The sequence below is a fragment of the Eleutherodactylus coqui genome, chromosome 8 (genome assembly GCF_035609145.1).
Source record: "Eleutherodactylus coqui strain aEleCoq1 chromosome 8, aEleCoq1.hap1, whole genome shotgun sequence".
Taxonomy (NCBI): Eukaryota; Metazoa; Chordata; class Amphibia; order Anura; family Eleutherodactylidae; genus Eleutherodactylus; species Eleutherodactylus coqui.
Window position 1 is genome coordinate 77,515,100 of NC_089844.1, and position 26,656 is coordinate 77,541,755.

Consider the following 26,656-nt stretch of genomic DNA (forward strand, 5'->3'; position numbering starts at 1 on the left):
TAATACATATACACAGACACCCCTGCGTGGATGATCAGTGAGTGTATGGTAGCGGGTTGCGCACCACCACTCCATTCACTTCAATGGGATAGGTGGAGAAATGCCTTTAAGGAAACCTGTGAAACATAACACTTGAAGGGGGCTGAACTGCAATACCAAACATAGACGAAGGTGGCGCTGTGTCTGAGAAAATCCCAAATCACTTCATTAAATATAATAGTAGCTTCCAAACTATCACGTTCATTGGGGTAACAGCAGCGGACTCGCACCAAAAGCACACAGATTATATCCAAGCCACATGCCGTGAGAAACTAGTCGGGTAGAAACACCAGCAGAAGACGGGAAGCAGCAACCTAAAACAACCAAAATTACAGATCACTCCAAGTCTGAAAATGGCTGACAGGTATTCAATATAGATCTGTACACTAGGTTTGCTTTTAAATACACAAAAGGGGGAAAAAAGGAAAACATTTTTTTTTTGCTGCTAGCACTTCTGCATCATAAGGAAGCGGTCATCAACTACAAGCAGGAGTCTGGGCAGCGCTTTTCATATTCACTCAGTCCCCTGTTCCTGCTGTCCCCCCGGTGAAGTCAGTGCGCACATACCAGCGGGACTCTCTTCAGAAGGCTGTGCACGCGCACTCCCATGGAGATTAGTGCGAATGCATGCACAAGTCTGCTGGCGAGTCCAAGCTGGCTTCACCAAGGGACGAGAGTATGAAAACAGAGTCCCCTGGACACCACGCCACAATCTATAGGCACCGTAATTAATAGCTGATGACAGATTCCCTTTAGATCTCTTTCACACGGGCAACAGCGATAATGGCATGAGAAATCCCAGAGATATTGCAGATGTGTTCTGTGCGATTTTGCTGTGTTTTCTTGCAATGATAGCGCAATTTTGTTTCGCTACAAAGCCACACAACTCTGTAGCGTTCTTTTGCTGGGTTTTTAAGGGGGAATTGACATTTAAGCCTTACCTTAAAAATAACCCCTGTATGAATTTTTAAAAAAAACTAAAACTTATACATTACCTAACAGACGCTGTCTGCTCCGCCACACTTCTACTTCTGAAGCTCCAGAACTTGTTTGTAGTCCTCAGCCAGTGCCTCGTCAGGGGGTTCAAAAAACCCACCTCCAGGAAGCGCTGTCACTGATGGATTTTTGAGCGCCATGGCTCAGCCAATCACTGCAGTGATGGATGAACCGTCATTCAATGTGATGCCCATGATCGGTTCTTGAACAGCACAGCTCAGCCAATCACTGCAGCACTCGAAAAAAAAAACAAATCAGAGCCAGCACTTCCTGGAGGCGGGACTTTTGAGCCTCCTGACCAGGAAGCACTGCCGGAAGACTGCAGACAAGTGTTGCGGAGCTTTGAAGGAGAAGTGCGGCAGAGCAGACAGCGCCTGTAAGGTAATGTATAAGTTGTTGGTTTTTTTTATGTAGCTAAGGCTTATGTTGTTAGGGACAAACAGTAGGTCTTCCTACTTTAAAAGCTGCATCGCACCGAAAGAAAACTACGTTTTCGTGTGATGCGATAACACAGAAATCAAGGCTCCATAGGGAAACATGAGCTGCAAAACATCGCAAATTGTGGCAACATTCAGCATGCCGCAATTTTGTAATCTCACAATCTAGCCGCCTACAGATGATCGCTCATGTGAAAGCACCCATAGGAAAGCATAGAATTCCCATACATGCGTTTTGTAGTGCTGACGCATCGCTAGAAAATCACGCAGTTTTGTCGTCCGCGTGAAAGCGGCCTTAAAATATAACATTCTGGAGAACGTGGATGGGAAGAATAAAAATTCACGTTTGTAGCTAAAAGCAAAGACCCAAGTATCGCCTAAAACTCATAACACTTCTTAAAAATGTGTCAAGACATTTACAGTAAATCCAAGACTTACAGGAAGTCCGTCAGCCATTTGTGGCCTACAAACTGACGGATATACAATGTTTGCTGTTACGTGGAATCCATAGATACCTTTATATCTCTGCAGCATGGCTCCACTGTCCAGTTAGCAGTCTTTAGATCTAGGCCGTGCTATATGCAATTAGCAGAGGACCATCCAATGGCGGTCCACCGCTGCCTGTGGTCCAGGCTTTGTGAATGGAGGCGTTGGGACATCACTATGAGCCGTCGTGAAGGACTGCCTGTTTACACGGGCCGATCCGTTGTTCCATTTTTTTCTATGCAGAAACTGAATGACGAACGAGATGTGAACGGGTTTTCGTTGGTTTTTCAGTCGGGGCGTGCATTTACACTGAATGATAATCGTTCCAATTCCTTTTGGATGTGGGAATCTGAATGACTTATCTGCCTGTGTAAATGGGTCCTAGCAGGCTGCGATCTTAGGGCCCATTTAGACAACGATTATCGCTCAAAATTTGCTCAAAAACCGTCTTTTGAGCGATAATCGTTGTGTCTAACTGCACTGATGTTGTGCAGTTTTCGTTAAGCCATAGCTGATCGCTGATCTTTCAGTTTGCTCAAAAGATCAGCGATCAGTTATCAGGAATTCACAGCAGGATACAGCCGATACTATTGTTTCAGCTGTATCCCGCTCCCTGAACACAGGCGGGGTATTTTCTTCATACTCTGCACGGAGCATACAGCTGTATACCAGCTGAGCGCTCCATGTACAGCTGGGGTATGAAGAACAGAGCAGTCCAGCTGTCTTCTGCATACCCCGCTCAGAGCACTCGACTGTATAACAGCCGAACGCTAAGAGCAGAGAACAGCTAGTTGCAGTAGCCAAGTGGCCCCGCTTGTCTTCTGTATACCCCACTCGGAGTGCAATGTAATCGCTCAACATTTGAGCGATCACCTTGCACTGTAAAGGCACACAACGATTATCGCTCAAAAGACATCTTTTGAGCGATAATCATTGTGTCTCAATCAGGCTTTATTTTGCTGTCACCAGCAGCTCCCTCCTCCTCTCCACAGACACAGCACCAGGAAGTAACACTTTTCCTCTTGTTCCCCAACTTCAAACAAGTGCTGCCCCCTGAATATTGCACCTAGATCCTCCATCCTGGTATCACTTGAGCGATAACATTCTGGGCTTTAACACTAGATTTCTATTATAATTTAGTCACTGTAATTCATTTCAGGTCATGACATCCTTGGCAGTGAAGTGGTTATGAGGGAACCCTTCTACCAACTTCCCTTGGGCTTCTATGCTATTCTTTACTTGCAGATGATAGCGGAGCTGTTTAACCATTAATGCGATCTTTGGGGGACTTTACATGTCTAAGCTTCTTAAGGACTGTGTATGTAACCCCCTATGTTGGTTGCAGGGAAGGCAACCAAGGAATTGCTTGTACCATCAAGAATCTTGCAGTTCTATTATTTTCTAACTGAAGGCATGATTCAGTAAACATGTATGCAACGACAGGCGTGACGTAGCAAGGGTGTGTCCAAGAGTAATGCATGGTTTTTAGGAGATAAAACAAAAGAAAGGATCTTTTTGAGGGGTTGTTCAGTTGTAAATTATTCATAGAATATAAATCTGCAGAGATCTGCCGATCAGCTATTCTCTTTAGCAGTACACTTGTGCACCGAGCTGGTTTCTGGCAAAGTTCCTATTGAAGTGAATGGTCTGTAAGGCCAAACCTGGCCACCGCAGTGAGAACGGAGCTGTTTGTTCCTGCATCAGCACAAGCGCACTGGACTGGCAAACAGCTCACCAGCTATTAAGGGCCCATCATGGCCCAACTGTAGGTCATTGATTGCTTACAACTGGACAACCCCTTTAGGCTGGCTCCACACGGGTGATAGCGAGGGGGAAAATAATAAAAAAATAAATCTTTATTCACTGTGATTTGTGAACATCAGCAATGCTTTATTTTTTTAGAATATCTCGCATTGCATCGGCCTGCGATAAAATCGTACAACAAATTGATGCAATTTTTTAAATCGCATAAGTCAATGGGACTTTGTAGTGTTAAAACTGCATCGCGCGTTTGTAGCGTTGTGATGCGATAAAAAGAAGCCTCCATAGGAATACATAGGAGATAAATAAAAAAACATCGCACATCACAGAAAGATAGAGCGAGCCACGATTTTTTCATCCCCTCAACATCGCATGAGTGAAAACATCTCAGATGGGAATGTAACCATTGTAAACCATTGGTTTCATATTCTGCTTTTTTTTTTTACTGACTATCGCATAAGGCGGAAAGCACGTGATTTTCTCGGCCGTGTGGAGCCAGCCTCAAGGTCCTTTTGTGTAGGTAGAGGATTGCAAAAATTCAGCCACCTGAGCATCTGCTAGTTTGTCAGATGATCACATCTTCCATGCGGGACTGAAAACCATCAGTTGTCAGCAGCACATTGCTCCGTGTAAACAGCATTGTGCCGCCAAAAATGTAAACAGAGTAATCCTGTGGACTGGATACATTTATTAGCTAACAAAAAAGAATGTTACAGACGGTTTTCAAATCCATGCACTATCCTCCATCCAGTTCCCAACAAGACACATCCAAAGAATCATATAATATATTATATATACACCCACCCACACACTGGACAGAGACAGCCACTTTAGATATAGAGAGATAGATATGTATATATATATCTATATCTATATCTACACACACACATATACATACACACACACACACACACACACACACAAAATCTCACTCTGTCCGTTATGGGCGCATTATATATCTACATCTCTAGCTCTAACTCTTTGGATCTGTATGGTTAGGAGCCTGATAGTAGATGATTCAAAAGCTAGCTGTAATGTCATTCCTTTTTGTTAGCCAATAAAAGAGGATATGGCCACAGGATTACTTGGTTTAGCTTTTTTTACTCTGCTGACGAACTGTTCCAAACTTTTTTCTTTTGCCAATAACAATGGCACTCTATGTACTTTTAGGCCCAATGTCCACGTGTGGATTTTAATTATAAAATCTGCGCCTGTCTTCCGCATGGGAGATCCGCAACTGTAGCCGCCCATAGGGATGCATTAGCATCAGCAGGGCAATTAAAGGCATGCGGACGTGATTTTTTTTCCCCTGGCGTGCGGATCGCATGCGCTGGAAGAGATCACAGCATGCTCCATTTTTCCACGAATCAGTCAATGAAAGCCGTACTATCTGTGGCACACCTGCAGCTGTCACTGTGGACGTGAAAGTAGGAGATTAAAAAAATTTTTAAAATAGCACTAGACATGCATTCCACCATGTCGCCAGCATGTCCAGACGCATCTGCCGTACTGAAGAAAGACGAACTGCTTGGCACGGAGGAGATCAGCGCTAGAGCTGGACAGAAGTGTTTTCTTCTCCCCATGTCCGTGGCACGTCTGGATTACGCTGTGGGATTCAGCAGTGGAATCCATGTGTGCACATGGACAATGAGCCTAAGGAGCATTTCGGCGCACACACTAGTGCTAATCGCTCCATGTGAACTGAGCGAGCCCCAGACGACTTGTAAAAAATGTGGATCTGTGCTCATTCGTGAATGGAAAATCTGCCAGCGTAGAAGTAGCTTCAGCGAACAAAACTTCAGACACAGAACAAGGAATGTAACATTGTATGTAAGGCTGCAACAAGACACACGTCCATCCAGGTCAAGTTATTGAGAAGGATTCTACACCTCAGACCTACCTCATCCACAAAGTTTATGGCATCAAACCAATCCTGAAGTGCTTCAAGGCAATACCGGACAACATTCCTCGTGTACTCCTGAGTCTCCTGCAAGGACAGCGGGAAGCAATGTTAGTACCATACAGAACAACCGTCTGTAGAAACCTGGGAGGAAAACACTTCAAACCTAAAGCTTGCAAGCATTTACCAAGAAACAGACATTTCCAGAAACGGGGCAGCCAATCAATCATTCCAACCCTGTACTAAATATCTAGCATCCCCATGACTGCCAGACACTTCATGGCAGAATGATCTAACCCCTTTACTGTCCCTGCCGCCCGCGTCATATCAAAGATATAATGGACAGATCTGGAGCCACGGAGGCTTTACTGTCTTGTTTACAGGAGCAGCAAAAGGGGATCCGGGGAGAGGCTACCACACGGACGCGTCTTTACGCAGGTGTGTACGCACATGTGCCAATGCCATTTTCTACCTATTTTCATGGAATTTTCACACGGTTTTATCTGCTGTGAACTTTGTTTCAGTTTTGTTCTTTTTCCTCACGTGGTCCTCAAAGTAACCAGTTTTAAAAACCGCATCAGCGATCGCATAAAAATTGCACTGCATTTTAAGCTCCCATAGAAAATAATGGAAATTCTTAAAGAATTGCACAAAAATAGGACACATTGTGATTTTTTCTACATGGACTATTGGTCAAAGAGAAAAACCACTCGTGTGAATTAACCCCTTCAAATGAATGGGTTCTTTTCCCATGAGTGTTTCCTCTCACAGAGTAGTCTGTGTGAACACACCCTAAGGGCTCATGTCCACGGGCAAAATGTGATTTAAAATCCGCAGCGGATCTCCCGCGCGCAGATCCGCACCCCATAGGGATGCATTGACCACCCGCGGGTAGATAAATACCCGCGGATCGTCAATAAAAGGCATTTAAAAAAAAATGGAGCATGAAAAAATCTGGACCATGCTCCATTTTCATGCGGGTCTCCCGCGGGGACGGCTCCCGCGGGCTTCTATTGAAGCCTATGGAAGCCGTCCGGATCCGCGGGAGACCTAAAATAGGAATTAAAAGCATTTACTCACCCGCAGCGGGCCGCGAAGCTCTGCTCTTCCTCACGGCCGCATCTCCCTTGCTTCGGCTCGGCGGATGTGCCCGGCGCATGCGCGCGGCACGTCGTCGACGTGCCGCCGGCGTCAGGAATTCATCCGCCGGCCGAAAATGAAGATCCGGCCGTGAGGAACAGCTGACCTTCGCCGCCCGCTACGGATAGGTAAATGCTTTTAAATTTCTATTTTCAGCGCTCATGTCCGCGGGGCAGGAGGGACCCGCTGCAGATTCTCCATGGAGAATCTGCAGCGGATCTGATTTTCCCCGTGGACATGAGGCCTAATGGCTTCCTTCTGTCTAGGTGGAACTACAGGGTTATTGCAGATGATCTTCACGATTTCAAACCCTCATAACTCGCTTTTAAAATGACACTCAGATACATAAATTTGATATCAATGGAAATTTTAAAAAATAAATAAATAAAAAAAACCTCAAGACGTTTTGTTGTCCAACATCAAAAAAACTGTTTTCCACATCAGAGGCATTCAGTGTGGCCCCTTTGTCCTTGGACACACATGCAGCCAGTAGTCTAGTTCCTTCCATACATGTTGTAGCGTATCACGGACTGGCTGATCCAATGGCTTCTGAGATGCCACAGATCATGCATGGTGGGTGGTAAGGGGGGCACAGACATCTTCAACACTTCTCCAGAGGACAAATTTAAAAAAAGAAGAAAAAAAAAACACAAGGTGTAAGAGGTCCGGGGAGCGTGAAAGCCAAGGAAGAAGTTCAGTACTGTCAACACCTGCACGGCCAATCAATCTATTTGACAGTCGCCTATTGTGCTTACTTCTAATTTTATTTTGATAATTGACGAAGGGGATGGGGAAGAGGGGGAGGGAGAGAGACACAACACGCGTCCTGTTGGAAGATGAAACCTGGGATTTTCTGTTCCAGCAGGAGCCATATCTGTAGCATCCAGGTACTCCGGGAGATTTCCGGGATTGTTCCCTCATGGACAAAGAAGGAGCTGTACTTTTCCCTACAGGTTATAGCCAGGTGGGTTCCCTCCCCCACATTCTGACATTACGTTTGTTGCCCGAAAGGTGGAAGGCAGCTTCATCACTGGCCAAGTCCATGAAACCATCATCATCCATTACGGTTTGCACATACTCTCGCAGAAAGAACGTCGCCGCGCTTTGTCGTCCGTTTTCAGGGCCGGTACCAATTCCAATCGGTACTGATAACATGCGAACGTTTCCGCAGACTCTTCCACGCGGTCGGCGGCGGGACATCCAATTCTCTGCTCACTCTGAGGGTGGATTTCTGAGGACTCGGTGTGAAGATTCAAAGGACACACTCCGCTGTTTCGACACTTACGGGTGGACGGATGATTGTCACTTACAGATGCAACCCTTTTCATTAAGATTGGAGTACCACTAACAAATTGTGCGCCCGCTGGGAGGAGCTTGGCCAAACATTGTTTGAAAAAGGACATTACACACTAATACCAAACTGGTAGACGTGACAATCAAGGACACAAAACATGAAAGCTGCACTGTGACTAGTTGCTACGGGCAACAAGGACAAAGTTTTTGAGTTTCTGTTTCCATTGATATAAAATTTGTGTCTGTCTGTCAATAAAAGTATACCTGCACTTTTTCTACGCCGCTCATGCTCGGTCGGCCATTTTTTGGCTCCTCCTGGCAACTGAGAACCACATGTACGACTGTACGCTGCCTGATAACATGCTCCCTGACCTACTGACTGCAATGCCTGTTAGCCATCATCATCTGCAGCCATACCGATTCTGCCGTCACAGGGCTAAATGTCTGTCCATTGTCTATGTGTATAACATCGCTCACTCTCCACCTCGCCATACCGTGCACATCTCCAGCCCCTTTACCTTCCTGTATCACCCCATTATTTGTAGTATGTAAGCTCGTTGGAGCAGGACCCTCACCCCTATTGTTACTATATGGAACCGTGGTTCTGTAATTTTTGTCTTTCTGTATGCCCCCTGTCTTTGTAAGCACTGCGGAATATGTTGGCGCTATACAAATAAAGATTATTATTACATGTAGCGCTGTATAAAATGTTATATTGTGCCATGTCAGGCTCTCTCATGTAAACAATATGTTAAGTTTATTATGAGGGACACAGCGGTACGAGCAGATGTAAATTCCCGCTATAATTTGTACCAATATCTGTCATAATAAATGTTAGACAAATTGGGTCTCCATCCACTCCAAAAGTAACTCCGCCCACTGCGGCGTGCACCGAAACATGTGACATTTGTACACAAAAAAAAAAAAAAAAAAGGTGAAACCACTTAAGGCCTCATGTCGACGGGGAAATTCAGGCCCACGCAGATTCCCCGTACAGCAGACCGCACGCAAAAAATACTGATAAATGCGTGTGTTGGTTAGCCTCTTATTGCAATCTGGCTGTCTGCATGCTATCAGGAAACATGGCATTCAGCCTGCCCTGCAACATATCAGGGGATGCAGCATATATGACTTTGTTTTCTCTGAGTTATGTCTTTGTACATTTTTTCTCTCACCTCTGTGATTTTAATCTAGCTAATAGTAAGATAGTGCAGGTTCTGATGGACATGTGGTGGCCCGTCAGCTTACATATCTCGGCCAAAATACTAACACCCGCATTTATCAGTGTTTTCTTGCATGCAGTCCGCTACAGATGCGGAGGCAGCCCGGGGTGTCACGCCAGTGTGGCGCACTGTGGTAATACAGGGCAATCCATTGCTTTGTCAGTAGTGGTTGTAATTAGAGATGAGCGAGCGTACTCGGATAAGCGGTACTCGCTCGAGTAATTGGCTTTATCCGAGTACCGCTGTGCTCGGGGCTAAAGATTCGGGTGCCAGCACGGAGCAGGGAGCTGCAGGGGAGAGCGGGGAGGAACGGAGGTAAGATCTTTCTCTCCTTCTCTCCCGCCCGCTCTCCCCTGCTCCCCGCTGCGACTCACCTGTCAGCCGCAGCGGCACCCGAATCTTTAGCCCCGAGCACAGCGGTACTCGGATAAAGCCAATTACTCGAGCGAGTACCGCTTATCCGAGTACGCTCGCTCATCTCTAGTTGTAATCCTATATAGTGTGGCACACTTATCCATGGCTGACATCTTTGGCATCGGCTCACATGTGCAGACTATTTTGTCTGCAGTCACCCCCCCACCAATTTGGTTTGAGGCGTGGGGCTGCAGTTTAGTTTGCACTGAACAAATTGCTGCCTCTTATTGCAATCTGGCTATCTGCATGCTATCAGGGAACATGGCATTGAGTCTGCCCTGCAACATATCTGGGGATGCATATTTGGCTTTCTTTTCTGTGAGTTCTGTCCCTAAACAAATGTTCTTTTGTACGCGGCAGCCAGAGAGAGGAGCTGTCGGAAGAACTATCATTCACCCTACAGCTATTGACTGTGTTTGGGCAGCTTATGACTTCTGGCTCAGACTACAGAGAGTTTGTTTGCTGTCTGTTACCGTGGAGACCTAGATCTGTATAGGAGCTGTAGAAATCTGTTAACTAATGTCAAGTTGCTTGAGCTTACAATTTATACTGCACTCGATAAAAAGCAAAAGATGGTTTGTGAAGTTGGACATTGCCTTCAAGTAACACCATGCAGATTTACTTTACAACAGCTGTATATAGTGGTTTATAGAGGGGATAACATTTACTCACCCTCACTTTGCAGTGTGACAGCAGACCCCACATCGGCTGGGCACAAGCCTCAAGTTCAGCAGCAAATGCAGCATAATACGTCTGGGACTCAAACTCTACGTGCTCATTGAGCTCCCGCTTATTTAGATTCATACCTAGAAAAAGTACAAAGACATCAGTCTCAAAAATAGAATTACCATTTAGGCAGCAGGCTACACGTTTCTATCCAGAGGGGACGAAGATAAACCCAACCAGTGGATGGCGAAGCACTCTACTAGGCACCGGTCAGGGCTCAGGGGGCTATAGACATATTCTGCATCAACGCCAAGAGACAGTACGTGGAAGGTGCATGAACATAGACTTATGAAAAAAATCTGACATACAATTATTTTCCAGCCTACAGAAACAATGTAGAAAAAAAAAAAAAATAGAAAGATTTCAATGATAAAAAACCTTCATACAGGGAATATACCTAGAGACACGATCTCTTGACTTCATATTTAAGTCAAATGCTTAAAATACTACTTCATTAAAGTATTAAATTATTCACATGGACGTATTTGTGCACTGTATTGCATAAGCAATACGGAGAGCTGAAACCCCAATGACTTGCGTGTGTGTGTGTGTGTGTGTGTGTGTGTGTGTGTGTGTGTGTATACACACACATATTAATATATATATATATATATATATATATATATATATATATATATATATATATATATATATACATACATACATACATACATACATACATACATACATACACACACACACACACATGGTTAAAAAAATAATCACAGCATGTCCAATTTTATTCCATGTTACAGACTCAAACAGTCCATTAAAGTTAATGGAATCTTGTAAATACGCAAAGATTATTATGTCTTCACTGGGTATTTACGCATGAAATCAACGGGGCCTTTTTTTTTTCCTTTGGCAAATGTAAAGCATACGCACACAAAAACACAACCAGCAAGGCATAGGCACAGTTTTGGTCTGCGTATTTCGCAGACGTAAACCAAATACGCCCGTGTGAACGAGCCCCAGGGGTACTTTTACACAGGTAGGTCATCTGTCCGTTTTAACAAATACATACTAACAATATGCATGTTCAATGGTGATTGTTAATGTCTACACAGACAGATCTGATGTATGAAGAACCGAAAACAAAAACAGGCAGATTGCGCTCAATGACCATGCTCCGTAAGGGGGTGTACTGAATGAGTAGTGGATCACTTACTTTACCAGGCAGGTATGTAGGCCTGAGCAGAGCGGATGTAGAAGGGTGAGTGATGGCTAATACGATCATTCATCCCCCATCCGTACAATTGCAATTAGTCGGTTGCACATCTTCCTCTTTACACAGGCAGAAGTGCAGCCAGCCGGCGAGCATTCTAGTGCTCGTATAAATGAGCAGATCAGCCATTGAGCGAGCGTTTGTTCAGCAGCTACTCATTTCCACACTCAGGTAATAAGGAAATCCAAAGTTGGAGTTCAAGAGGTTGTCCAGCATCGATCAAGCATTGTCTTTAGCAAGTATCTTCCCGCTCGGCAGAGAAGGTTTGTCTGCCGGCACGGGTGACAGGTGAGTTGCGGCCATGAGCAGGGGGGAGCGGGGGGGGGGGGGGGGGGGGAGGGAGAGAGATCTCCCCTCCTTTCCTCCCCGCTCTCCCCTGCCACTCCCCGCCGAATCTTTGCTCCTGAGAGGGCAGGTACTCGCTAAAGGCGACGCGAGCGAGTATGCTCACTCATCTCTAATAAGGACGATTTTTGGGGGATTTTTATTTCCCCTTTTCAAAAGCCATAACTTTTTTTTTATTTTCCGTTGACACGGCCGTACAGGGGCTTGTGTTTGCATGATGAGTTATGTTTTTTATTGGTACCATTGTTGGGTGCATATAAAGGATTGTAAAATACTTTTTTTTTTTTTTTTTGAGTGTAGGGAAAGAAACATCAATTCTGCCACTGTTTAATTTTTTTTACAGCATCATACATCATAAATAACAATATATTTCTTCTGCGGGTCGGTACAATTACAATGATACCAAAAACATAATTTTTTTTTAGGTTTTTCCCTTTTGTACAATAAAAACCTTTTTGTTTTGGAAATCGTAATTATTGTTGCATCATTGCATTCAAAATCACATAACTTTCTTATTTTTCCATGAATGGAGCTTTTTTGAGGGCTTGGTTTTTGTGTTATGAGAAGTTTTTATTTGTACCATTTTGGGGTAGATATGGCTTTTTTGATCGCTTTTGTGGCGCTTTATGAGAGGTAAAATAAGCATTTTGCCTCAGTTTCTTTACGATTTTTGCTGCGCAGGATAATTAGTGTGCACAAATTATAGTACAGGTAGTTACGGACTTGATGATTTTTACCAGGCATTTTTTTTTTTGCTGGAATTTTTCTTTTTTCCAGTCTACCCATCATTGTCTCATTATCAGGCCAATTTCACACAGGCTAGCGCAATATTGGGCCGTGAAACTTGGACAAGCAGGCGCCTACGTGTGAGGTACCCATGGATGTGAGGAGTTATTTTCTCAACCCCCACCCCCCCATCACTTTAGTGCAGTTGCGCCCAAAGATAGGACATGCCACGATTTTTTTCCCACACCGCACTGTGATGTGGGGAAGGGGAATACTTAAAGTGTATACGACCTCATTCAAAAAAAATGAGGTTCATATTCGTGCAAGATCTCATACGATTTTCTCGACCGTTTGAAAGTAGCCTTAGTGGATTGGCAGGTGATTATGCTTTGAACACCATTGAGAGAAGAAAAAAAAAAAAAAAAAAAAAACTAAAAGTAAACTTTATTACAGGCAACTGAAAAGAGAAAATGTATCCTTAGGGCTCATGTCCATGGGCATTGCATGGCCGCGTTGTACACGGTGAATGAGGTCAATGGACTTTCATTGATCCATGCACATGAGTGTGTAGATGCGCACGAGCAGTAGATTGCAGCAGGCTCTATTGCCTGGCGTACCATGCAGTGTGAGCCCTATACTTTTGTATAGGCAGCGTATGCAAACGCTGTCCATAGGCAATACATTAGAGGTATGGGCGGCGATTCATATGCAACCTTGCTATCAAACAGAGCGGGGACAGGAGCCCTAAGCTCAGATACCCACCAATAACACCTACCTTGAAAGAATGATACAAAATTCATCCAAGTAACTAATAACCCATGATCCTCTAAGAACTTCTTGGCTACACTTTGGTGGGAAAGAATATTGATAAAATCACTAACTAGCGGCCAGTAAGTGTTATTCTTCAATAAAGCTTCCCCGCAGTTTACGACAACATGTAAACTGTTCTCTTCATCTGAAAAACACAAAAAACAACAATTGTCAATGTAAAAAGACGAAATCTAAAACGTTCACAGCAATATCTGATCTGAAGCCAGCGACAAGAAGCGAAACCAAGAGCGGTCTCCGTGCGGTTTCTATCTTTCTTCATTTGTTTCCATGCACAATGTGTTTCTACTAGAACGCAACGCCGCTAATGAAATCCCCTGAAATCACAGGACTGACATTAAAAAAAGTTTTCCTGGGACTAAACTATTTAGGACCCATCCTCAAGATAGGTTATCAATAGTCGATCAGCAGGGACCCCCAACTCATGAACCCCACCAATCAGCTCACTGAAGAGACAACGGCACTCGGACAACATCACATATGTGAGAAGAGGCCGGAGAGCTCTATCAGCTGATCGATGGGGATCCCAAGCGGTGACTGACGCTAAATCATCTATTGATAACTCATCCTGAGGATAGGTCATCAATAATCTACTCCTGGAAACTCCCTTTAACCCTCTCATTACCCAAACTGGTCTGTCCCTATGAAAAACTGGCTAAACCCGAATTATAATAAAATGAATATCTGACACGTTGTGAAACAGCCACCAGAATTGCATGAAGGTGAACAGGAGTGTAAAGTTTTGTTTAAAAAAAAAGTTTGTGACCAAAACTCTGACCCAAGCAGAACTTTAGATGCATTAAACCTAGTAAACAGAAAAATAAAAATAGGACATGCAAAGGTCATATATGTAAATTTACATGCAGAGAACTACAAATTCATCGGGGCAGGGGGAATAATTAGATGTGCAACTACTTATCTTCTCCCTCCCATAGTAGAAAAGACATCCATCCAACCAACCCCCCTTCACCACCCAACCAAATGTGACAATCAGAGGGCACTTTTTTTTTTGATTGGTATGGGTGGGTAATAATATTAAAAACTTTCTTCAAACAAGCGCTACTCCCAAAATACTGCCCCTGGAATATGGAGTCTGGTATGGTCTGCGTTAATACAATAGCAGAATCTAAACGCTCGCTGCAGCAAACAGTTCAAAGGGTGTTCCTCTCCCAAATATTTATGGTATATGCAGAAAACAGGTCGCTGACGCAGCTCATCTCCAGCCGAGATGAGCCAGTGATTGGCTGCAGCAGTCACAGGTCAGTGACGTCGTCATCACCAGCTCTCTGCAGACTGCAGGGATCAGATGAGACACGTATAGCGGCTGTTCTGTTATACCACCGCAGCAAGCTGCTTTGTACATTTTCTTTTTCCCGACTAACACTTATTAACAAGGTCTACTTAATTGGAAATAGTATTGTGAAGAGAGCTCCGAGATTGGTGCACTTAGAGGAGTTTAATGTTTTACAGCGAAGGACACAGATCCGCTGAGCTGTGGAGGAAGGTGCGGCGACTGCTGAAGAGCTCAGCTAATGTGTATGGGTTACTAAGTGGCTAAACCACAGCTACAGACAGGAAACCCATGAATACATGTAAAAGCAGCAACACTTGGATATATAACATCAAACCCCCAACGAGCTGCGCCGGCCTTGTAATCACCTTGTAATTCACTTTTGATAAGGCAACTTTCCATCATGTAGAGCAGCACGGTGACCATTATGTCCAAGAGCTGACATTCTTCAGTCACCTGACGGGCCAGCTCCTCGTTGCTGAAGAGCTGGACACTGATGTGCACAATCCGGTTTGACATCGTGTCTGATTCATGGCTTTTCTTCAAGGTTTTCATTATGAAAGCGTAATGTTGTACGAAGGTTTTCGTAAATGCAATCTAAAGGGAAAAAAAGGACACACACATAACTAAGTAGGTGGCTGAAGAGTCCAGAAGTAACATCAGTAGATCCACAAGAGCAGTCATGTATTACTCCGTTCTGGAAATGCCAAGATGGCACTTAGTTTTAGTGCCCACTGTAAAAGAAATACCAACGGACATCAAAGTCTATTGATTTTCTTAAGAAATTGTAGTCACTGAACCCCTATATGAGCCAGCAAGTTACAGAAGTGGAAGGTTCATGTTTAACCACCTTAAGGGTGAATGCACACTGGCGGGCTTGAATTGCGAAATCCGGAGTGGGCGTCTGCCTCCAGATTCTGCTGCAAATACCGCCCATAGCATGCATAGCGGACGGGCCGTGGATTCCACAGGAAAAGCATTATTTAAAAAAAATAAAATAAAAAAAAAAAAAACAAACCTGTACTGTGCATGTCAGACAGCTTGCCATGTGGACAATCTGCAGTACAGAAAAGAAGGAAACACTGGTGCACGCGCATGCCAGCTGGGCACAGGGTCGGATTCCGCTGCAGGCTTCCGCATGCGGAATCAGACCCACCCATGTGCATGCGGCCTTAAAATATGTTATTTGGCAAAACCGAGGGCCAAAATGTCTCTATCTTTTTAAGACCTCATTCACAGAGATGTATGCATGTTCAGTATGTGAAATACACTGCGTCTGTACTGTGTATACATATGCGGATTTGGCACTATGCTGTTTTGCGTGCGCATGCACTGCATTTATGTCTTGCGTGCAAGAAAAACAAAAATGAAAAGAAAAAAAAAAAGACACACACACACACACACACACGCACACACACGCACACGCTCAACTGATGGCGCTATTTTAACCACTGTCTCCTGCCAACACGCAGTGAGTACGCATGCAGCAGCGTATTTGCTGCATTTTCACACAGTGATAGACTTTAATGGGGATTTCACGCTTTGATATGGACACACACACACAAAAAAAACAGACATTTGGACAACCCAATGCAAAATAATGGGGTTTATGTTGTCTGTATTACACACATAATACGGACCCAAAATATGCCCATGTGAACGAGCCCTTACAGAAAGGATTTCAGATCTCCAAGTCTGCAGTAGAAAAGTTCAGCTGACCTCAATAGGACTGTAATTCAACAAGCCCTCAAAGAGGTTTGTCATTAGAAAACAAAAATTCTATACTTACCTATTCCTCCTCCATCAGTCTGCTTACCGCATCTTCTCCTGGCTCCTCCAGTCCCCCCCGGGTCACCTCAATGCAAACCGGACAATTCTTCATCTTCCGGTAACGAATCATCCATTCTCTGCAGTCTCCTTCCTGCAGGGCAATGTACCCTACGCCACTAATGACATAGCGTTGATAGCCTAGCAGGGAGTCGCGTGCTGTTCACGAGATTGTGCATGCGCGCTGTCTCTCTGCAATAGTATGTAAACTCTCGTAGCGAGACAGCACGCATACGCAGTCTCGGCAATAGCTCGCCATCCCTTGCTAGGCAGTGAACATTGTGTCACCAGTAACATAACCTACACTGACCTGTCAGAAAAACAATGCCAAGAATGAACGCATCATAACAAGAAGGGGATCCGGCCTCCTGGTGGTGAGGTGACCCGGAGGACTGGGAAAAAATCAGCGAGAAGATGCAGTAAGAAGACTCCCTGGAGAGAAATAGGTAAGTACTAATTTTTTATTTAATTTTTTTTTTTTTAAATGACAAAACCGCTTTCAAAGTGACGCTCTAGTTTCAGAACCAAATCTTGTCCTTGGCCCAGAGGAGACAGTTATACTACCTGCTGTTGGTCATCTGTGCTGATGCACCTCTGACCCACAGCTTCTGGGTCCTATTTCCAGCCGTCCAAGATGGCTGACAATCTTCAGACTACCTAATCCCCAGAGTGCATTAGTAGTGTTAGACTTCCAACGCACTACACTTCCTTTCCGATAAGCCAGAATTACTCATGTGATCAGTGCTGGCCAATCAGAGCCATGTACAGTGTGTATTAGGAGCTAAAAAGACTGCAGCGACCATCCTGAATAGCTCAAATCGAGGAACATCTTGAAAGAAGACCAGCAGGTACTTTACCCTGAAACTGGAACATTGCTTTAAAAAGGTTATCCTTAGAGTTCAAGAAATTAGACTACCTGAAGGAAATATTGCAAAATCCAAAAACCACAGTCCTCACCAGTTAAATGAAAGTGCTGACGCTCCGGCGGTCCCTTCTGCTTCTTAGTTTCCTGGAGCAATGGCATGCCAAACATCCACATGACCAAAGCAGCCAATTACTGGCCATAGCTGTAATGCTACCATGTACAGCACATGACCGCTGAGGCCATTGGCTTACTACAGCTTTCACAAGCTAGTATGGGACGTCATCGCTCCAAGACAACAAAGACCGTCAGAGACTGCCAGGGTGGCGGGGATTTATTAGGTAATTTTCTCCAATTTTAAAGCAACATTTCCTGAAGTTAATTTAATTTATTAAACTTCTGGACAAGATCTTAAAGTCATATCCAAAAACATTTTCTTTATTTTCCGTGCCTTCTTCAGCTCCACTGCTTGCCTAAACATACAATGCCGAAACCCATCATTAAACAGTGTATGCTATTAAAGGGGTTGTCTCAGTATGTGCACTGATGGCGTACCATCAAGCTCTGATCAGCCTAACCCCTGATCAGATGGCCCCCTGAAGCAGCTAGGAGGGGGGCCATCATCTCAGGCAGGGCTATGACCAACACCAAGGAAACATGGGTGAGTGCGATGTACCTTGTACTCCTGGTCTGGGAGCATATTGAGTAAGAAGGTGACCATTTTCTGCGGAAATTCATACTTCACAGTCCAAAAGAGTAATTCTTCTAAAAAACATTTATGCTTCAAAACATCCATGATGGACTGATCTGTAGGGGAAATGGAGAGAATTAAAAGAACCCAAGTAACCGGCTGAGACGGTCAACATTGTGGAGCAATATGGACCAATAGCTCTTACTTCACCAGTTTGAACTTTTCAAATACGACAGCAAAATGATGGCTTACACGCATGATCGGACAGAGAGAAAAGTCTGCAATCCAATACTATAACCGCTACTAGAGTACTGTGTGACTGGTGATAACAAGGCAACGCTGCAAGGACTTCATACGTGTGTGTGTGTGTGGAGGAGACCGGTATAAATTTCATCCACTTTGAACCATGTGGGAAATCCACAGCAGACCTGCCTCATTTAAGCCCCATTTACATGCAATTATCACTCAAAATTCGTTAAAACGATGGCTTAGGAGCGATAATCGTTGTGTGTAAATGCTACCATCGTGCACTTTTCGTTTGAACTATGATTTTTGGTTCTGCTGGGAGCAGTAGATAACATTGTATAAATGGGGCTTTAAGCTCCATTTACACTAAAAGAGGATTGCTCAAAAAGCGCTCAAATGACAGTTCGAGTGACAGATTTGAGCGATCATCTTTGCATAAACTCTTAAGTAGCTAATTAACTATTTAAGAGTTAAATGAAGGTGGAGCGGAACACCGCTGATAACTCTGAGAACAGCCGCTGCTTTGTATATGCAAACTGCTGCTTTGTTCTCGGATCTTTCAGCTGGTATCCCGCTGAGAACTCGGCTTATGATCAGCTTAGGGCCGGAAGTTCGAATGGCAGATCCGGTCTGCCAACTACTGATGACTTATCCGTACATAGGTCATCAGTTAAAATAGACTGGAATCCAGCTTTAATCGGCGTGAGGTTTTTAGAGACATTTGAAACATGCAACTTTTTAAAGTCGCTAAATCTGATGCAACCTCACTGCAGCCAATGGGTGGTGTACAAAGTGACTCCACATCTCTAGATATACCTACATTTGTAACAAATGTATCAACATTGTGTGACGTTTGATAAATATGTTGTATCTAAAGCGGAGGAGGCCAGACAAGCTGCCAGAACACTGGTGTTAACTCCCCTGATGGTAAATCTGCTTCACGGACGTCTTGCAGGATGCAGTTTGGGGTGTTCCAAGCTGTGTAACCCAAGACACTTGACATTTCACATGTTTGTTTTCGGTGACAGTCCTAGAACGAGGTCAGCAGGCTAATGTGAAAGCATACATACCTTTGGCGCTAGTGCTGAGTTTTACTCTTTTTCGTTTCCCTACGGACGGTCTGTCCTCCTGGTCCTCCTGGAAGATTAATACAACTTTAGCCCAAGCAGAGTCTGCAAATTTCATGAAGATAATCACACATTTAAAACAAGATCATTACCAGATGTTACCCTCTTATCACCATCACCATCACCCCATCACAACCGTGAAGATGACACGTGCAATAAGAGAATATCGCTAAAGTAATTCCACCCCTAAGATAGTGGCAGAAAAATGACATCAGATGTCACCGGACTTCCGCTTCCTATATATACACTGCATGGCCACTTTATTAGAGACCCCCATTTAGTAGCACATTAGACCCCATTTGGCCTTTAGAAAAGCAGCAATTTGTTGCATAGATTCCACTAGATGTTGAAATCATTCAGCAGGAATATCGGCCCACGAGGCGAAGATAGTTTCATTCAGCTGCTGCACATTAGATAGAGGTACTAATGTGTTTTGGACAGCTGATGGGAAGGGTTCAACTATTCATGCTGCTTGTGCCAAATTCCGACCTTCCCATCTGCATGGAGCAACAGAAATGTGGATTTATCTGACATGGGGATGTTTTTCCACTGATCCAATTTTTGCACTCTTGGTTCTAAGAGTCTCCCCTTTCTGTTTCCCTTCAGCAGCAATGGTGCTGGTAGTGGTCATCTGCTGTTATAGCCCATCTGTGCTAAGGAACAATGTGTTGTGCATTTGCACAAGTTAGTTGGAGAACCAGAATTGCACTTGGTGCAATTTGTTTGACTGTGCACCACTTATCAGACTGATTCTTGACATCCTCCACTGACCCCTTTTATCAAGGAGTATATTACGTTCACAGGATCCCCCTTCGCTGAAAGTTTTTCCTCAAATTACACCATTCTCAATATACTCTACACACAGTTACATGAGAAAACCCTACAAGGTTGGCAGTGTATGAACCTTGGCCCTATCTAGTCTAGCACAGATGACCAGGCCTCAGTGAAAGTCAGGCAGATTAATTGATTTTCCATTGTAACGTGGATTCACACAAACTGATCTACACGAAACTTGTTTACTTGATTTTATGTTGCACTTTGGGGTCAGGGGTCTAATTTCCATATAGCAAAGCTCCAAAATCGTAAAAGACCTGCCATCTGTAATAAAGTGGCCATACAGTGTATCTACAACAAACAGGAAAGATATAGGAGAATGCAAGATGTAATTCACCAACCTCATCAGAGGAATCAGACTGAGCCAACGGTGCATTCGCTCCAGCAGGTTCTAACAAAAAAAAGGAATAAAAATGATGTAAATTATAATTATTGATGTTCTCGGTGGAGGTTCAGTCACAGACAATGACTTGTGAAGAAGAATTCCTTTATCAGAATCAGCTGAGCACAGAGAGACCCGACACCCGACCGGTCAAAAGTGGCATGTACAATACATTGTTGTGTTGGCGCAGAGTACTGCAGCACATTTTAGGGTACGTTCACATGGCAGATGTTGGCACGGATTCTGGACCAAATCCATGGCCCAGTAATTGAGATGGGAATCCAAAAGGTACAGTCCTTGCACTACGAATTTTTAACCCCTTAGTGACAGCCCTATCGTAAAACTACGTCCTGCTGTTGCAGGACGTGTATGGAGGGAGGTAGCGGCGCTATCTCCCTCCATACAGCGCGGGCATCAGCTGTTTAATTACAGCTGACACCCGCGGGCAATAGCTGCGCTCGGCCGTTCGCGGCTATTAACCCTTTAAATGCCCCGAATGCTGTTCGGGGGTCCCGCACGGCCCCCCCCCCCCCCCCCGCGTGCGCGAGATCGGGGGATCCGTGCAGGTGTCATGGCAGCCGGGGGCCTAATGAATGACCCCAGGGCTGCCTTAGCAGACTGCCTATCAAGCCATCCACACAGGGTGGCTTGAAAGACTGCCTGTAAAAAAGCAGTAAGAAGTAGGACTTCAAAGTAATGTAAAAAAAATAATCAATAAAGTTTTTTTAATTGTTAACAAAAAAAAAAGTTATAAAAGTTTAAATCACCCCCCTTTTGCCATATCCATTATTAAAAAATCCAAATCATAAAATAAAAATATGTATTTGATATCGCCGCGTCCGTAAAAGTCCGATCTATCAAAGTAGTGCATTATTTTTCCCACACGGTGAACGTCGTCTGAAAAAAAAAAAATAAAGAACGCCAGAAATACACTTTTTTAAGTTACCCTGTCTCCCAGAAAAAACGCAATAAAAAGCGATCAAAGAGTCGTATGTATTCCAAATTGGTACTAATCGGAAACTACAGGACATCCCGCAAAAAATGAGCCCTTGCTCAACTACGTCGACGAAAAAATAAAAAAGGTATTGCGCGCACAAAATGACCGCAGAAAATTGATTAAAATTAAATATCTTAAAAAAAATAAATAAAAAGTACTACAGCAAAAAAAAATACCATACAAGTTTGGTATCGTAGTAATCGTACTGACCCATAGAATAAAAATATCAGGTCGTTTTTGTTGCAATTTGTGTGCTGTAGAAACAGGACGCACCGAAAGATGGTGGAATGTCAGTTTTTTTTCCATTTCTCTCCGCTAAGAATTTTTTAAAAAGTTTTTCAGTACATTATATGGTACAATAAATAGTGCCATTGAAAAATACAACTCATCCCGCAAAAAATAAGCCCTCATACAGCGACGTCGATGGATAAATTAAGGAGCTCCGATTTTTTAAAAGGGAGGAGGAAAAACGAAAATGGAAAAAAGCAAAAAAGGTCCGTCACTAAGGGGTTAAACCCCGTCGCGGAAAGAACAAGTGGCATGTCACTTAACATGAAACCGCATCAGAAAATCACAAGGGATATTGAGCGAGAAACGTGTCTTGTTCATGGATTTTTGTCACAGTTCTAGAAGCAGATCCGTGGATTTTGCCATGTGAACATACCATTAGAGGTTTTTGTGCATTATGTTTTTCCTACAGTGTTTCCCTGAAAATAAGCCCTAGTTACAGTTAATAAAGTCTATAGAAATGCATTAGTTGCATGAATAGGGCTGTTAAAACGCCATTGCTGCATTCTTACAGTGCTTTTCCTGCAGGTCAGCAGAGTCACTTAACCAGCAGGCTCAGTCCAGGTTGTTCCCGCTGCTCTCCAGAGCCACAGTCCTCAGCCGCCCACACAGGATCACTTCCTTGTTATGGGAGACATAAAAAAATTCCACCTCCACAAAGTGAAGGTTGTGATTGGTTCTTAGAGAGCTGCATTGATTGGTTATTCGACAACTGCTAAGCCAATCCCAGACAAACTTTCATGTAAGCAGGATTTATGAATTGGCGAGTACTGCGGGAACCGTGTGGGGGCTCTGGAGAGCAGTGGGAAGGACCTAAACAGAGCCTGCCGAGTAAGTGACTGAGCTGAGTTGCGTCAAAATAAGATATCCCGTGAACATAAGCTTGAACGCATCTTTTGGGGCATAAATTAATATAAGACCCGGTCTTATTTCCAGGGAAACACTTAGCAATTATTGATTTTAAAGAGCTCATCCAGAGACACTTTTTTCCCCCCCCTACAAACTGGTTCAGCCCACTCTAGTAACCTAACAGAAAGCAGAGCGCTCTTTCTTGCTCCCCTGAAGCTTACGCTTCACCACCGCTGGATCCCCGCAGACCTTCACTTCTGGCAGGAGAAAGACAACACAACCCCAGATCATGTGACCTCTGCAGCTAATCACCAGCTAAAGGGATTCTGATTGGCTGCAATGGTCACATGGCTCTACTGTCAGTGACGTCATTGCTGGCTCCCAGAAGTAAAGCCCAGCGGGGACCAGGCGCCAGTGAAAAGAAAGCTGCAAGGGAGCAGGAAAGGCAAAGATAGGACATCAACAGTTATTTTGGCTGAGGTCTGCTGCTCGAGACCCTAGGTGATCAGCTAATCGGGGGTCCGCTGCAAGTGCTGCTACATACATGGGTAAGAAACGGAAACCACTGCTCTGACCCACATACTGGCTGCCACTTGCAATTGCAGGCTAAGTCCTCAATCAATGGGAGTTGTGCCTGCAGGTACAAGCGGGCAGCAATCTGAAGCCAAGCGGGCAGCATTCAGCCGGACTGAACTACAAAATGGTTTTTTTTGACAAACCCCTTAACGATATCAAACCCTGCCACACTGACTGCACAACTAAACTGGATTTCCTAAGAAGGTCAGCAGCTCATATGAAGATTACTTGGAGATCACGGGAACATCAAGCCTTTTAAAGCAGTTTTACAGGACTGCGATACTGCTGGCCTATCCTTGGGAGCTCAACTCACAGTATACCCCACCGATTAGATAAATGAAGGGGCCGTGACGATCCGGCAAGCACCCTTCCCCTTCATTGCAGACTTGCCACAGAACGGTACATTGAGAAGCAGCTGTATCTGGAATTGCAGCTCAGTCCCACCCAAGTAAACTGCATTGAGTTGCAACATCAAGCACGGCCGTTTTCAAAAGTATGGAGTGGTGACCCCATGTGTCCAGCAAGATAGTGTGTGAACTAGTCTTACGGCATTCCTTATCTATCATTTGGGGGATTTTCTTAATAAAATGCCACGGATTCTGACTTAGCTTTCAATTCCAAGTCATTGTTACAAGGCTTGTATAAAGAGTCTACATTGACTTGCAGGAATGCTGTCTTCCAATAGGTGGCGCTACAGAGCTTTTGTTCCATCTTCTTCATTGCATAGTCTGTATGGAGTATGCCTTTTAGAAGGCACACCTACACATGCACTGAAAGACATTGAAAATTAAAAACTATTTCACAAACCTTGCACTGGTATTGCGCTTGTGCCCAGCGCCAGCTCTTGGCTTACACTTGATTGCTTCTCTTCAGGAAATGCCAGGCCAGACCCCTTTAGGGCAACAAGGTACTTTTCATGACTCTTTGTACTTGTACTTTCTGCAGAGCCTGCTGTAAAACACACTAAGGTCAATTTAGGTGCTTTTTTACATCAAGCATACTGTATTTACATAGTGCCAATATATCAAGCATTGGTACAGCCTGAGGTTACACCAACCTCCTCCACATGCTAAGGAAAAACCTTACACAGTAAATTACTTGCAGTGCGGATTTTAAATCCGCAGCGTTCCAATTTATGCTGCAGGCCTTTACAGCGGATTTCATAGTCGAAATACAAAAAAACTGAATTTGCAATAAAATCCACAGCAAGTCATCGCACGAAACAAATGTGTGGAAAATCTGTCCCTGTGTACCCTAGAAGTGCCCAACTGATCACCCTAAAGCGTTGAGCTGGCGCAGATTAGGACAATTTCATGTGGAAGATTTAGCAGTTCCTACTTGTACGGCTACAATCACAGGCTGAGAATCCCTGCCCAATGTTGTACTAGTCAATGTGCGTCTTACCCGCAGATGCCACGCGGTTTTGCATCACTTCTGTGAAATGACAATCATCCGGCACTTATTCCACGGGCATGAGAGGATCGGCACGTTTTTCCCATTGATTTCAATGGGAAACCTCACATCGCACTCTCGTTGCGCGGCATGCCATGTGTTTGACTGTCCCATTGAAAACAATAGGCGTTGCATTTTGAGGGAGGCAAAAAAAAATAAATAAAAATAGGACATGTAGCAATTTTTTTTAACCTCACAGCATCGCTCCGTGTAGGACTCCATTAAAAATAACTTGAGTTCATATTCGCGCGAGTTTTGTGTTAGTGCAAATGTAGCCTAAAGCAAACAGTTTTGATAATAAAGGACATAAAAATTTTTTTGAAAAGTCACCCAACTGTAGGAAATAGCGGGCCTCAATTACTGGAATAGTTGCCATATCCCCTTGGAGTGACCACCGAGACCCCCACGACTGCAGCCGACTGATTCTAGGAGCGACAGGTACATCAGAGCTTTAAATGGGACTGCGACCCTCTAGAGTAAATTTTGTTCCCTGTATATGGAGAACTTTGAGTCACGGGGGATGGATATTTAGGACGTTCCTCATATACTGTAGCTGCAGTAAGAAGATGCCGTCATATGGTGCACAGCGCTGCAGCAGCCACCTACACAGCGCACGCGGGGCTTTTGCCAGTAATGCTGCTCTCTGATTTGCGTTCCAACAGCAATCTGTCTCGGGCGCTCGTGTCCCGCAGACGTGATTCATAGCGATGGAGGAATAATCACGAGCAAATTACACATCACGATCCGAGGACGGGAACAGAGGGGTCTGAGAACAGTCCTTCCTTATGGGAGGGCGCCTATAATGAATCTGCTCTGTATGTACTACCAAGGCTGCACTCGCACACACAGGGTTTTTTTCTTTTTCTTAGTTTTTTTTACAGCATTTAGCGTGCCTTTTCAATGTTAAAAACCCATTGCAGGTTTGTGTGATGCATTTTTAACCCCATTGACATTTGCGGTACAAAAGAAAAAAAACCTAGCATTAACGCAGTGTTAAAAGTAGCAAGGAGCAAGAAAAGGAAACCCGCGCGGCTGTAGGGCTCCATCTCAGGATGGAACTGAACAGCGCCTGATGGACTCTCACACAGGCGTTGGTTTTTTGTTTTGTTTCTAACGTGTGCTTAAACTAACGCTGTATGTTCTATTTTTCAGCGTTTCTGACGTTATGCGTCGCCCATTGAAATGAATGCCTAGAGCGTTTTTAATACGGCCTACCATATATCCAGGAGGGCGGGGAGACATCATCTTACTTTACCTGCATTTTTACTGCATATTTTATGCAAATGCTGTAAACCGTTGCTCAACGCTATTAAAAAAAATAGCATTCGTAAAAAGACTGCGTTTTTAATGCCTTTGCGAGTGCGGCCTAATGGGATCCGCCCAACGTTTGGACATAAGACAATGCGCTGCATGCAGGATATTGTTCTGGTAATTTCAGCCGCACTTGTGACTGATCCGCCGGACGGAGTTTCCAGCGTAGATGTGAAACCGGACTTAGAATTTATAGGGTTTTCCCAAAGCAGCCAGTACTTTTCATTTACTTCTACGAAGCCTGAGGTAACAACAAAGAGGCCGCTAGTGCAATAATAGAGGCTAACATAATCCCTGATGGAAGGCGATACATGTGTGGGTGGAAAACCCCTTAAAGCTCCGTTCACGTGTAGCAGAAACGGGGCGGATTTACGGCAGAAATTC

At 44.2% G+C, this 26,656-nt stretch overlaps 1 protein-coding gene across 1 annotated transcript in view; it reads right to left on the bottom strand.

Moving 5' to 3' along the window:
* The window catches only part of UBR3 (ubiquitin protein ligase E3 component n-recognin 3), a 169,937-nt gene that overhangs the window by 126,219 nt on the left and 17,062 nt on the right, over window positions 1–26,656 (bottom strand). The window contains exons 3-10 of the mRNA XM_066577805.1: window positions 24,317–24,460; window positions 20,759–20,808; window positions 19,527–19,593; window positions 18,196–18,326; window positions 15,199–15,427; window positions 13,487–13,666; window positions 10,362–10,495; window positions 5,620–5,706 (exon numbers count right to left, since the gene is read on the bottom strand). Of these exons, the coding sequence (XP_066433902.1) occupies window positions 5,620–5,706; window positions 10,362–10,495; window positions 13,487–13,666; window positions 15,199–15,427; window positions 18,196–18,326; window positions 19,527–19,593; window positions 20,759–20,808; window positions 24,317–24,460 (1,022 nt within the window). The remainder of the gene's footprint in view (window positions 1–5,619; window positions 5,707–10,361; window positions 10,496–13,486; window positions 13,667–15,198; window positions 15,428–18,195; window positions 18,327–19,526; window positions 19,594–20,758; window positions 20,809–24,316; window positions 24,461–26,656) is intronic.